The sequence below is a fragment of the Dermochelys coriacea genome, chromosome 6 (genome assembly GCF_009764565.3).
Source record: "Dermochelys coriacea isolate rDerCor1 chromosome 6, rDerCor1.pri.v4, whole genome shotgun sequence".
NCBI classification, from domain to species: Eukaryota; Metazoa; Chordata; order Testudines; family Dermochelyidae; genus Dermochelys; species Dermochelys coriacea.
Window position 1 is genome coordinate 4,061,442 of NC_050073.1, and position 13,011 is coordinate 4,074,452.

At 54.0% G+C, this 13,011-nt stretch overlaps 2 protein-coding genes across 2 annotated transcripts; one reads left to right on the top strand and one right to left on the bottom strand.

The window, feature by feature from the left end:
• Positions 1–3,232: 3,232 nt before the first annotated feature.
• LOC119856553 (zinc finger protein 572-like) lies at positions 3,233–5,475 on the bottom strand. Its single transcript, XM_038404188.2, has one exon. The coding sequence runs from the start codon at positions 5,253–5,255 to the stop codon at positions 4,404–4,406; it is 852 nt and encodes a 283-aa protein (XP_038260116.1). The 5' UTR covers positions 5,256–5,475; the 3' UTR covers positions 3,233–4,403.
• Positions 5,476–8,980: 3,505 nt separating this feature from the next.
• On the top strand, positions 8,981–11,802 carry LOC122460549 (zinc finger protein 79-like). The gene has a single exon (XM_043516099.1). It carries the CDS (start codon positions 8,981–8,983, stop codon positions 9,560–9,562), a length of 582 nt encoding a protein of 193 aa, XP_043372034.1. The 3' UTR covers positions 9,563–11,802.
• Positions 11,803–13,011: the final 1,209 nt, after the last annotated feature.

The following is a 13,011-nucleotide window of genomic DNA, read 5'->3' on the forward strand; positions in this document are numbered from 1 at the left end:
TCAACACCCCCATGTCTATTGACCTCTGGAAAATCCAGACCGAATGAGTGTATGCAAGCCTACCCGGGGCTGCCACTCTGGAGGTGCTTACAAATTGAGTGATCACCTTTCTCAGCCCTCCCAACCATTTATAGTTCCTGGAGGAACTGTGGAAATCTTCCCCATGGCCCACAGTGATACATAAACCATTCATAACCTTAATGCAGTATGCTTTCCTTAAAGAGCCTGCCTGTGAGTGCACCGCTGGTGCAGAAGCCCTCCCATCAGCATAGGAAGTGTCTTCACTGAAGCGATACAGCAATGCAGCTGCACCATTGCAGCATTTTAAGTGTAGACAAGCCCGAGGGTTGCCAACTTTCTAATGGCACAAAATGGAACATCTTTGTCCTGCCCCCTGCCGTGCCCCCTGCCCCACCCCTTCTCCGAGTTCCCACCCCTGCTCACTCCATTTTCCGTCCCTCCTCACTCACTTTCACCAAGCTGGGGCAGGGGATTTCAGTGTGGGAGGGAGTGAGGGCTCTGGCTGGGGGTTCGAGCTGTGGGATGGGGAGTTTGGGGTGCAGAAGGGGATCCGGGCTGGGGCCGAGGGATTCAAGGTGTAGGAAGGGGTGAGGGGCATAGGTGCCACTCCGTTGGTGCTCCAGGGCTAGAGCACCCATGGGGAAAAATTGGGGGGGTGCTCTGAACCACTGGCAGCTCCCCACCCTGCCTCCCCTCCCCAGCTCACCTTCGCCTCCTTCCCTGAGCATGCCTTCCTGGATTTTCCTCCCAGCGCTTGCCGCCATGTAACAGCTATTTCACGGTGTAACAAGCTGTGGGAGGGAGGGGGGAGGAGTGGGAATGTGGTCTTCAGGGGAAGAAGCGGGGCCAGGGTGGGGACTTGGGGAAGGAGTCCAATAGGGGCAGGGAGGGCGCGGAGTTGGGGCAGGGACTTTGGGGAAGGGGTTGGAATGGAGGAGGGGCAGGGGTGGAGTCAGGGCGGGACCGGGGTGGGAGGGCAGGGCAGGGGAAGGGGTTAGAATGGAGGCAGGGCAGGGGTGAAATCAGGGCAGGGATGGGGGGCGCGAGCACCCACTGGCGCCCGGAGAAGTTGGCGCCTATGATGCAGGGTGTGGGATCCAGGCAGCACTTATCTAAGGCGGCTCCTGGGTCGGCAGATCCCTGTGGCCCCTAGGTGTAGAAATGTCTTATGTATTTACACTTTCTGCTCCCCACCCCGACAACCGCTTAGGAAATTTGTCTATTGGAACTGGACTATGACCACTGCATCATTTCACTCTGGGGTCAACGAATGCTCAGCAGAAGGGAGATGCATTAGGCAGGAAAGGCAACTATTCGTACTCAGCAGATGGGGCTAACAAATATTTATTCAGGCAAAACACTCAGCAAGTTCTGATCAACTACTTACAAGTGGGAAGCTCATTGACCCACTTGTAAGTGACAACTGCAGTCACTTCCAGCATCAGAAAATGCAGCTTCAACTTCCCTTTGTTACACAAACTTACTTATCATTTTTTATCTTTTCTTATAGATGTGTATTAGTCTCTCATTTCCATGTCAACTCTCCTCCCCCATCAGTACAAATTTAGTGTTAGTTCAAACGGGTCTTTTCTAGCTTTTTAGTCATTGGATCTTTTCTTGTTCTCACCGCCATGATTGCTCTACAGTTTCTTACATATACATAGCTCAGCTTCTGCTGTTGAACATTATCAGAACAAACTCTTAAAATCCACAGCAGGCTTCTGCCTAAATATGCCTTCGTTCCCAACGGGCTCTAGTTCACATTTTATGATTTTGGTTTTGTATTGTGACCACCTCTCTCTTGTTCCTAGCAGAATGTCTATGTTTTTCCTAAATAAACCTTTTGTTTTATTATAAGTGCTCACAAGCGCTATGCGAGCAGTGAGTTAAGGTCAGACTCGTAAATTGGGGTACACTGCTCCTTTGGGAGCAGAGGATCTGGGATTTCTGTGAGTAACCAGTGTCAGGGGCTGGATGTCACAAGGGGGATGCTTCAAGGAGACTACAGTGCACCTTTTGTTTACCTGCAAAATAAAGACAGGGCTGGCATAGCTCAGAGGAGAGTGTTTGGTAGCTGAGCCACGTAAGTGGGTTGACTTAATTTTTGAGCGTAGACCTGGATTTAGGAAGAAAAAAAATCAACTGCAGAACTCCAAAATGGGGAGCTCTGGCTAGCAGTAATACAACTGAAAAGGATCTGGGATTATAGTGGATCACAGTGGCTAATATCGTTCTGGGGCGTATTAACCGGAGTGTTGTACGTAAGACATGGGAGGTAGCTGCTCTACTCAGCGCTGGTGGGGCCTCAGCCGGATACTGAGTTCAGTTCTGGGCGCCGCACTTTCGGGGAGATGTGGACAAATTGGAGAGAATCCAGAGGAGAGCAACAAAAATGATCAACGGTTTAGAAAACCTGATCTATGAGGGAAAGAAACTGAGCATATTTAGTCTTTACAAAAGAAGACGGGAGGGGTGGCCCTAATAACATTTTTCAAATATAGCAAGGGCTGCGATAAAAAGGACAGTGATCATTTGTTCTCCACATTCACCAACGGCAAGACAAGAAGTAATCAGCTCAGTTTGCACCCAGGGAGATGTAGGTTAGATATTGGGGGAAAAAAAATCTTTCTAACTCTCAGGCTAGTTAAGCTCTGGATCAGGCTTTCAGGGGAGGCTGTGGCCTCCCTGTCCCTGGAATTGTGGATGAACAGGTTGGACAAACACTGATCAGGGATGGTCCAGGCTCAGGGGCGTAGGTTGGCGGAAATTTTGGTGCTGCCCAGACTGCCCAGAGCCTGCCCCTCCTCCCCCCAAGTCCCCACACCACCACCTGCCTAAGGCTCTGGGAGGGACTTTGTGTGGGGGAAGAGGGTCTGAGTTGCAGGCTCTGGGATGGAGTTTGTGTGCAATCTCCAGGCTGGGGCAGGGGTGCAAAAGGGATGAAGGCTGTGGGATGGAGTTTGGGTGTAGGCTGTGGGCTGGGGCAAGGGTGCAGGACTGGGTGAGGGGTGCAGGCTCTGGTAGGGAGTTTGGGGACAGGAGAGGGTGTGTGGGAAGGGGGTGGCAGTGAAGGCTCTGGGAGGGAGTTGGGGGACAGGAGGGGGTGCAGGCTCCAGAATTGAGTTTGGGTGTAGGCTCTGGACTGGGGCAAAGGATGGGGTGAGGGGTGCAGGCTCTGGGAGGGAGTTTGGGGGCAGGAGGGAGTGTGTAGGAAGTGGGAGGGGGTGCAGACTCTGTGTGGGGAGGGTGTGACGCTGACCTGGGGCTCCTAGGCAGGGCAGGCCAGGCCAGGGGGCCTCCGCGTGCTGCTACCCCCAGGCACTGCCCCCCACAGCTTCCTATTGGCCGCAGGGGCGCTTGGGGCGGGAGCAGCGTGCATAGACACAGACCCACCCTGCCCCGGGGCCGCAAGGAGGGGCGGAGAGCCATGTGGAGCGAGCAGGCAGGAAACCGCTCAGCTCCGGTGCGCTGCCTGTGATGGGTGGGGGCCCTGGGCCATTTGAAATCGGCTGGGGGACGTGAGGGTGGGGGGGAGCACCCGGTGGCGGAAAGCGGGGCCGAGGGAGAGACCCGGCCTCAAACATCGCTGGAGCCGGGCCCTAGGCCAGGAATATTCCTGGTGCCCAGGCACCATGGGCCCACAGAACTCACGGCCCATGGCTAGGCTTGGGCCTTCCTCAGCGCAGGGGCCTGGACTAGATGAGCTCAGGAGGTCCCTTCCAGACCAACTTTTCTAGGACAGGAATGAATGGAGACGCTGTGTTGCTCCCCGGGGCTCCAAAGATGGTTTGGGATGAGAAGAACCTTTACTGGAAGTATCTTGTCTGATACCTCCTGGGATCGTGTTTGCCTTTTCCATGGCCACAGAACATTAGGGCTCATCGGTAACCTAGCAATGGTGTTTATAAAACTAAAAGGTTAGGAAAGTAATGAAATGCCCTCCCCACTCTAACCAGTAGACCCCACATTCTCCCAGAGCTGGGAATGGTGCCCAGCCATCCTGACTCCCAGCTCCTTCTCTAACCCACTAGACCCCACTCCCACAGCAGGGTACAGAATCCAGGTGTCTTGATTCCTGGCCCCCTGTTTTAACACACTAGACCCCACTTCCCTCCCAGTGTAGGAAATAAAACACAGGAGCTCCAACGTTCATCCCTGCCGCTGTTCTATCCCATTAGACCCCGCTCCCTTCCTAGAACTGGGAATAGAACCCAGGAGTCCTGATAATCCAAGAGCCCTGCTCTCACCACCAAGGTCTGAGCTCCAAATAAAGCTTTCTTCCAAATTTATTTCTCGGGCCCATCCTGGGTATGCGTCTTCAGATGTCTTGTGAAATTTGGCCAGTCGCTAAAGCGCTTCCTATAGTTGGGACATTTATAGGGTCACTCCCCTGTGTGGATCCTCTGGTGCATAACAAGCCTGGAGCGAACACTGAAGCTCTTCCCACATTCATCGCATGTATAGGGTCGCTCCCCCGTGTGGGTCCGCTGGTGCTGGGTGTGGTTGGACCTCTGGCTGAAGCTTTTCCCACAGATGACACATTTGTAGGGTCGCTCACCAGTGTGGACCCTCCGATGGCCTGTCAGCGAGGAGCTATGGCAGAACATTCTCCCACAGTCGGGGCATTTGTAGGGTTTCACGCCCGTGTGGATCCTCTGATGTTCCAGGAGGTTGGAGGTCTGAGCAAAGCTCTTCCCGCACTCATCACACCTGTAGGGTTTCTCACCTGTGTGGGCCCTGCAGTGCTTCATCAAGCTCGAGCTTTGTCCAAAGCTCTTCCCACACTGGGCACACGTGTAGGGACGTTCCCCCGTGTGGCTCCTCTGATGGCGTAGGAGGTTGGAGGGGTCAGCAAAGCTCTTCCCGCACTGGGCACACATGCAGGGTCGCTCCCCTGTGTGGCTCCTGTGATGGCGAAGGAGGCTGGAGCTGTCGGCAAAACGCTTCCCGCACTGGGGGCATTTGTAGGGTCGCTCTCCCGTGTGGGTTCGCTGGTGCTCTAGGAGCTTGGCGCTGTCGGCAAAGCTCTTCCCACACTGGGCACACGTGTAGGGTCGCTCCCCCGTGTGGCTCCTCTGATGGCGAAGGAGCTTGGAGCTGTCGGCAAAGCTCTTCCCGCACTGGAGGCATTTGTAGGGTCGCTCCCCCGTGTGGGTTCGCTGGTGCCTCCTCAGGGTCGAGCTCTGCTTGAAGCTTTTCCTGCAGTCAGAACATTTATGGGGATTTTCTTCCATGTCTCTGCTCTGGGATGGGGGCGGGTCTCTCTGTTGTCCAACCGGCCCCGCGCTGCGCCAGGCCGGTGGCTCTCCCTGCTCAGGGCTTTGGGGTCTCCCCGCGAGGGGCTGTGCGGCTCCGGTCTCCAAGGCCCGGCCTGACGGGGATTCCCTTCGGTGTTCTCACCTTCGGGACAGGGGGGAAACCCCGCACAGCTGATCTAGAAACCCCCCCCCCCGCGACTGCTGCCCCAGGGCGGGCTCGGCTGGGGGGGCCCTGCTGGGCTCAGGGGCACAGACCCCCCCCCCGCGCTGCTCCAGAGCAGGCGGGGGCGGGGGGGGTCTCTCCGGTCCCAGCCGCGTTTCGGCTCCGAGCCCCCCCGGCCCTGCCACCGCTTCCTCCAGGCGGCGATTTCCTGCCTCGGCCTCTCCCCGGCGCCCCCACTCACCGCCCGCCGAGCCGAGCCGAGCCCTCCCGCGGGCTGCACCCTGGGACCCGCCCTACGGCGCGGCGAGCCAGGCTCGGAACCCAGGCGTCCGGGGCGCTGCTGGCCCCCCCCCCCGGCTCCCGACCTGCCCTATTACAGCCCCGTTATGGCACCACGTGCCCCGGGAAGGGGCGGATTGGGATTAACCCTTCCCTGCCCACGCGCTCGGCGCAAGGCTCTGGCGAGGGCGGGAGACAGCGGTGGCCGAGGCATTAGCGCGCCGCGCCGTCAGGCTCGGCCGCCCCCCAGGGGGGCACTGGCGGGCAGCCCGCCCTTGTGGAGGGGGGCCCCGGCCGGGATCTCCTCCAAGGCCTCGGCCCTATGGAGGCTCCGGCACAAGTGGGGACAGTCCCACAGGGGTCCCTTAGCCCCAGGAAAGTGCAGCTGCGCGAGATGTTGGCACCCTGAAGGTTCTGTGGCTGCTGGGCAGAATCTTGGGGTGTCTGAAGGTTCCGTGGCCGCTGCACGGAATATTGGGGCCCTGAGGGTTCCGAAGCAGCTGGATGGAACGTTGGGCCTCTGAGGGTTCCGAAGCAGCTGGATGGAACGTTGGGCCTCTGAGGGTTCCGAAGCAGCTGGATGGAACGTTGGGGGCCCTCAGGGTTCTGAGGCAGTGTTGAGTGAGAAACAAAGTTGATTCCACAGGAAGGGGTTTCATGTTGCCTGAAACTTTGACCTGGGGTGCAGGGGGTTCCTACTGAGGCTCTGAGGAGGGGATGGTGCAAGCCCACCCATATCTATAGCCCCTCTCTTCCAGCCTAAGGGGAGGCACTACTGGACTCAGCTCTCAAATGATTTTGAGGGACAACAAATGGAAAAAATGGGACAGAAGTGAGTCACAGGTTCAAAAACATAGATCCAGTTGGGGCACCAAGCAGAGACCCCCTCAGACAGCGCTCAGTGCTCCTCAATGGCAGCCAGTGGATGTGGAACTCTGCCCAGATATGTTACTGAAGGGGGGGATCAGAAGTAGGCCTCACAGTCATAGAGCACCTCCCCATCCAGGTACCTCTTCCTGGTATGCTGGTCGGCCACCTTGGACAGCACCAGGAGGAGGCTGACAAGGAGGTCTTGTGACTTCATGGGGCCACAGATGGGGTGTACCTAGATCAGGAGGTGTGGGGGGAAAATGGCAGCCAGAACTTCAGGAGAAGATTTTGGAGGAACCAGAAAAAAGGCTGCAACCTGGCAAATTCAATGTATATGTGTGCCACAGTCTCCCTCCTGCCAGCAGAAGGGGCAGGTGTTGGGGGAGGTGGTGAACCACACCAGGCACACACCCATGCTCATGGCTCTGTGAAGGAGCTGCCAAATAATATCCCTGGTGGGCCGGGGGACCAGCGTGAAATATGCACTTGCCCACCAAAGTGCTTCACCCTCCACAGGTAATAAGAGGTCCCACCACTTGTTGCTGGGGCAGGACACAAGGCTGAGGGAGTGAAGGGTGTGGAGCACAAGCCTCTACAGCTGTTTCCAAGGCAGTTTGGAGGTGAGCCAGCTGCGTATCACACAGCCGGCTCCCGTAGTGCATAGGGGGTGGCCAGGGAGGATCAGGGGCCTAATGGTACTTGGGGTGGATAGCTAAGGAGGCAGAAATGTGTTATGTATTTATACTTCCTGCTCCCCACCCCGTCAACCGCAAACGTTGGGCCTCTGAGGGTTCTGAAGCAGCTGGATGGAACGTTGGAGCCGCGCCCTGAAGGTTCTGGGGGCCGCTGCACAGAATGTTGGGTTCCCGAGGGTTCCGAAGCCCCTGGATGGAATGTTGGGGTCCTGCGGGTTCTGAGGCAGGGGATGAGTGAGAAGCAGACAAACAGGTTTCATGGGCAGGGATTTCGTGCCTGAGCATTTGCTCTGGTGAGGGGTGTTGGGTACTGGGGATGGGTGGGTCTAAAGGGAGGAGCTACTGAACCCAGGTCTGAAATAATTGTGAGGGACACCACATTAAAAATACAGGGACGTGAGTGAAAGTCACAGATTCAAAAACAAGGATTTGGGGCGGGGGGGGGGTGCACTGAGCAAGGACAGTGCCCACTGCTCCTCAAAGCCATCCAGGGAGCCAGTGGACATGGCCCTGAGGAAAGCTGCCTGGAGATGTGATTTAAGGGAGGATTGGAAGTAGGCCCCATAGTTCCAGAGCACCTCCCTGTCCAGCTTCCTCCTCCTGGTATGGTGGATGGTCATCTTAGCCAGCACCAGGTGGAGGTCCACAACATAGAGTACTGAGGTGTGGGGTTTTTTTCCTATGTGCCATGGAAATGCATGCCCCATGAGACAGCCAGTATTTTTCCAGCCCAAAGGGTCAAGATATAAAAGGAGAGAACAAAGGGTCCTCCCCACCTCCTTCCTAGGCCATCTCTGGACTGATGAATTCTAACAAGGGAATTTTGAACAAAAGGACTGAGGTCTCCCCAAATTACTTGGGCAATCCAGAAAGATTTACAGAAAACCAGCAGATTTAACATCCCTGCTCTCTTTTGGACTACATGCTATATAATTCAACCATAATGTCCTTTATCTGTTTAACCTTTTAATAACTCTCATTTCTTTTTCTTAGTTAATAAACCTCTAGACTTTGCTTACTAAAGGATTGGCTATCGGCATGGTTTTTTTATTTATGATATGAAGTATCCGTTGACCTGGGTACGTGGCTGGGCCCCTGGGGCTGGAAGAACCCGCTGTGTGGTGAATTTGGTTTTAATAAGCTTTCATCACAAAGTCCAATTTGTCTGATGAGGAGACCAGCTGGGCTCTGTGTGGTGAAGGGGACCAGGGGCGAGTCCCCGTCTGCAGCCCCAGGCCCAGGAGGGGATTGCCCCAGCTGGGCAGTGAGCGAGGGCACCGGGGAGACGCAGTCTCAGCGAGGGGTACTTGGGGGAGGGAGAGAAACATCAGCAGAGGCAGGCAATAGCTGCCTGGAGGAAGTGGGGGTCAGGGGGAGAGGTCGGGATCAGATCCAAACAGGGACTGGAGACACACACACACCGCCAGCTCCGGAGCAGCAAGAGGAGGGAGTTTGGGGAGCTGAATCCCGGGGGTCTCTCACCCATCCAGCTGGTTCTAGGGCAGCAGTGAAGCAGGAAAGATTTGGCTGTATTCATCTGCTGCTCAACTGTGGTTTATTTTCTTCCAGGAGGTGAGGAGGAGAGCCGCCCCGGAGGAGATGCCAGCAAGAGTCAGGGCAGAGCAGGACAGCCGTTGGCAGACCCCGCTCAGCATGGAGGAGACTTCAGCCAAACCAAAGCCAACCCTATCACCATGGGAGAAAAAGCCCACAGATGTTCAGAATGTAGGCAAATCTTTAGCCAGAGATCGAACCTTCACAGGCACCAGAGGATCCACACAGAGGATCGACCCTACAAATGCCCTCAGTGCGGGAAGAGCTTTGCTGACCCCTCCAACCTCCTACGCCATCAGAGGAGCCACACGTGGGAGCAACCCTACATGTGTGCCCAGTGCAAGAAGAGCTTCAGTCAGAGCGCGACCCTAATCAAGGACCGCAGAACCCACATGGGCGAGAGGCCCTATGGGTGTGGCGAGAGTGGGAAGAGCTTCGCTGAGACCTCCAACCTCCTAGAGCATCAGAGGATCCCTATAGGCATGAACCCTTACAAATGCCCCGACTGCAGGAGAGTGTTCTGCCACAGCTTCTCACTGGCAGACCATCGGAGGGTCCACACTGGTGTGCGACCCTACAAATGTGTCATCTGTGGGAAAAGCTTCACCCAGCATCAGCGGACCCACACGAGGGAGCGACCCTATACATGCGATGAATGTGGGAAGAGCTTCAGTGTTCACTTCAGACTTGTTATGCACCAGAGGATCCACACAGGGGAGTGACCCTATAAATGTCCCAACTATGGGAAGCGCTTTAGCGACTGGCCAAATTTCACAAGACATCTGAAGACGCATACCCAGGATGGGCCCGAGAAATAAATTTGGAAGAAAGCTTTATTTGGAGCTCAGACCTTGGTGGTGAGAGCAGGGCTCTTGGATTATCAGGACTCCTGGGTTCTATTCCCAGTTCTAGGAAGGGAGCGGGGTCTAATGGGATAGAACAGCGGCAGGGACGAACGTTGGAGCTCCTGTGTTTTATTTCCTGCACTGGGAGGGAAGTGGGGTCTAGTGTGTTAAAACAGGGGGCCAGGAATCAAGACACCTGGATTCTGTACCCTGCTGTGGGAGTGGGGTCTAGTGGGTTAGAGGAAGAGCTGGGAGTCAGGATGGCTGGGCTCCATTCCCAGCTCTGGGAGGATGTGGGGTCCACTGGTTGGAGTGGGGAGGGCATTTCATTACTTTCCTAACCTTTTAGTTTTATAAACACCATTGCTAGGATACCGATGAGCCCCAATGTTCTGTGGCCATGCAAAAGGCAAACACGATCCCAGGAGGTATCAGGCAAGATACTTCCAGTAAAGATTCTTCTCATCCCAAAGCATCTTTGGAGATCCGGGGAGCAATGAAGCGGCTCCATTCATTCCTGTCCTAGAAAACCATCCAAGACAGATGGCTGTCCAGCCTCCTTTTGAAAACCTCTGGTGAAGGGCTTCCACCACTTCCCTAGGCAGTTTCACATTTTCATATCTTGTTCTCTTGGCGCCGCCTCTGGTTGTTGAGCTGCTTCTTTCCAGAACTTGTGCTTGTCCAATCTTTGTGATTTCTTCACTGCTTTGTGCAACACCTTTTCTTCTTCTACTTTCCCAGCAGCCTTGACTTGTTTACGCTTTTCCTGCAATGTTCTTGTTTTGTTACTTATCCAGTTTTTCCTTGTGTGCTTATACCTTCCAATAACTTCCTCTGCTGTATTTTGTATAGCTTCCTTGAATGGTTCCCATTCAGTCTGTAGTGAGATTTCCTCGTCATCACAAATTAATACCCTGAAATACCCTCCCAAGCATGGCCTTGTGTGCCTTCCTCATGGAGTTTTCCTTTATCAAAGTCAAATTTGGCTCCAGCTTCATGCATCTTTTTCTTGGACTTTCGCTTAATCATTCCCATGAGTAGTTTGTGATCCCGGCCACTCTATAGACTCTAACATCCAACAGTGGCCATGTGGGCCTTTCACTGATAAGAATCAGATCAGTCAGGTTTTTAGTTTGACCAGCTGGTGATCTCCATGTAGCTGTGTGCATAACTCTGAGGAAACCAAGCACGGCCAAGCATCAGGTTGTGTATCTCACAGCAAGTTCTTAACCTTTCCCCATTATCGTTTGCTCTCTCAACACCATGTAGTCCAACACTATTCATTTGTTTATCATGTCCGCTAACAATTGTGATGGTTCTCTCAGCGTATCCAGGATTGTAAATCACCTTGTTACCCACCTGCCTCTGGTGAGAGGGAGTCTTGCCTGTGGTAGCTGGGGGTTAACTCCCTATCACCACCATCCTTCACCCACCAAACACTCTCCTCTAGGCTATGCCAGTCCTGTCTTTACCTTGCAGGTAAAGAAGAGGTTCACTCTAGTCTCCTTGAAGAACTCCCAGTGTGACATACAGCCCCTGACACTGGAGTAGTGTACCCCAATTTACGAGTCTGACCTTACCTCACCGCTCGCATAGCACTTGTGAGCACTTATAATAAAACAAAAGGTTTATTTAGGGAAGAGATAGACATTCCGCTAGAAACAAGAGAGAGGTGGTCACAATACAAAACAAAATCATAAATCATGAACTAGAGCCTGTTGGGAACAAAGGCATATTTAGGTAGAAGCCTGCTGTGGATTTTAAGAGTTTGTTCTGATAACAACAGAAGCAGAGCTGTGTATATGTAAGAAACTGCAGAGCAATCATGGTTGTGAGCACAAGAAAAGATCCAGTGCCTTAAAAGCTAGAAAAGACCAGTTTGAACTAAAACTAAATTTGTACTGATGGGGGAGGAGAGTTGACATGGAAATGAGAGACTAATACACATCCATAAGAAAAGATAAAAAATGATAAGTAAGTTTGTGTAACAAAGGGAAGTTGAAGCTGCATTTTCTGATGCTGGAAGTGACTGCAGCCGTCCTAAAAAGCTTCCCACTTGTAAGTAGTTGATCACAACTTGCTGAGTGTTTTGCCTGAATAAATATTTGTTCGCCCCATCTGCTGAATATTAATAGTTGCCTTTCCTGCCTAATGCACACCCGTTCTGCTGAGCATTCATTGACCCCAGAGTGAAATGATGCAGTGGTCCAGTTCCAATGGACAAATTTCCTAAGCGGTTGACGGGGTGGGGAGCAGGAAGTATAAATACATAACACATTTCTGCCTCCTTAGCTATCCACCCCAAGTACCATTAGGCCCCTGATCCTCCCTGGCCACCCCCTATGCACTACCTGAGCCAGCTGTGTGATACGCAGCTGGCTCACCTCCAAACTGTGCCTTGGAAACAGCTGTAGAGGCTTGTGCTCCACACCCTTCACTCCCTCAGCCTTGTGTCCTGCCCCAGCAACAAGTGGTGGGACCTCTTATTACCTGTGGAGGGTGAAGCACTTTGGTGGGCAAGTGCATATTTCACGCTGGTCCCCCGGCCCACCCGGGATATTATTTGGCAGCTCCTTCACAGAGCCATGAGCATGGGTGTGTGCCTGGTGTGGTTCACCACCTCCCCCAACACCTGCCCCTTCTGCTGGCAGGAGGGAGACTGTGGCACACATATACATTGAATTTGCCAGGTTGCAGCCTTTTTTCTGGTTCCTCCAAAATCTTCTCCTGAAGTTCTGGCTGCCCCTTTCCCCCCACATCTCCTGATCTAGGTACACCCCATCTGTGGCCCCATGAAGTCACAAGACCTCCTTGTCAGCCTCCTCCTGGTGCTGTCCAAGGTGGCCGACCAGCATACCAGGAAGAGGTACCTGGATGGGGAGGTGCTCTATGACTGTGAGGCCTACTTCTGATCCCCCCCTTCAGTAACATATCTGGGCAGAGTTCCACATCCACTGGCTGCCATTGAGGAGCACTGAGCGCTGTCTGAGGGGGTCTCTGCTTGGTGCCCCAACTGGATCTATGTTTTTGAACCTGTGACTCACTTCTGTCCCATTTTTTCCATTTGTTGTCCCTCAAAATCATTTGAGAGCTGAGTCCAGTAGTGCCTCCCCTTAGGCTGGAAGAGAGGGGCTATAGATATGGGTGGGCTTGCACCATCCCCTCCTCAGAGCCTCAGTAGGAACCCCCTGCACCCCAGGTCAAAGTTTCAGGCAACATGAAACCCCTTCCTGTGGAATCAACTTTGTTTCTCACTCAACACTGCCTCAGAACCCTGAGGGCCCCCAACGTTCCATCCAGCTGCTTCGGAACCCTCAGAGGCCCAA

What these genes read in the sequence shown, in the direction of transcription:
- LOC119856553 (XM_038404188.2), bottom strand. Translation starts at nt 5,255, where the DNA reads ATGGAAGAAAATCCCCATAAATGTTCTGACTGCAGGAAAAGCTTCAAG.
- LOC122460549 (XM_043516099.1), top strand. Translation starts at nt 8,981, where the DNA reads ATGGGAGAAAAAGCCCACAGATGTTCAGAATGTAGGCAAATCTTTAGC.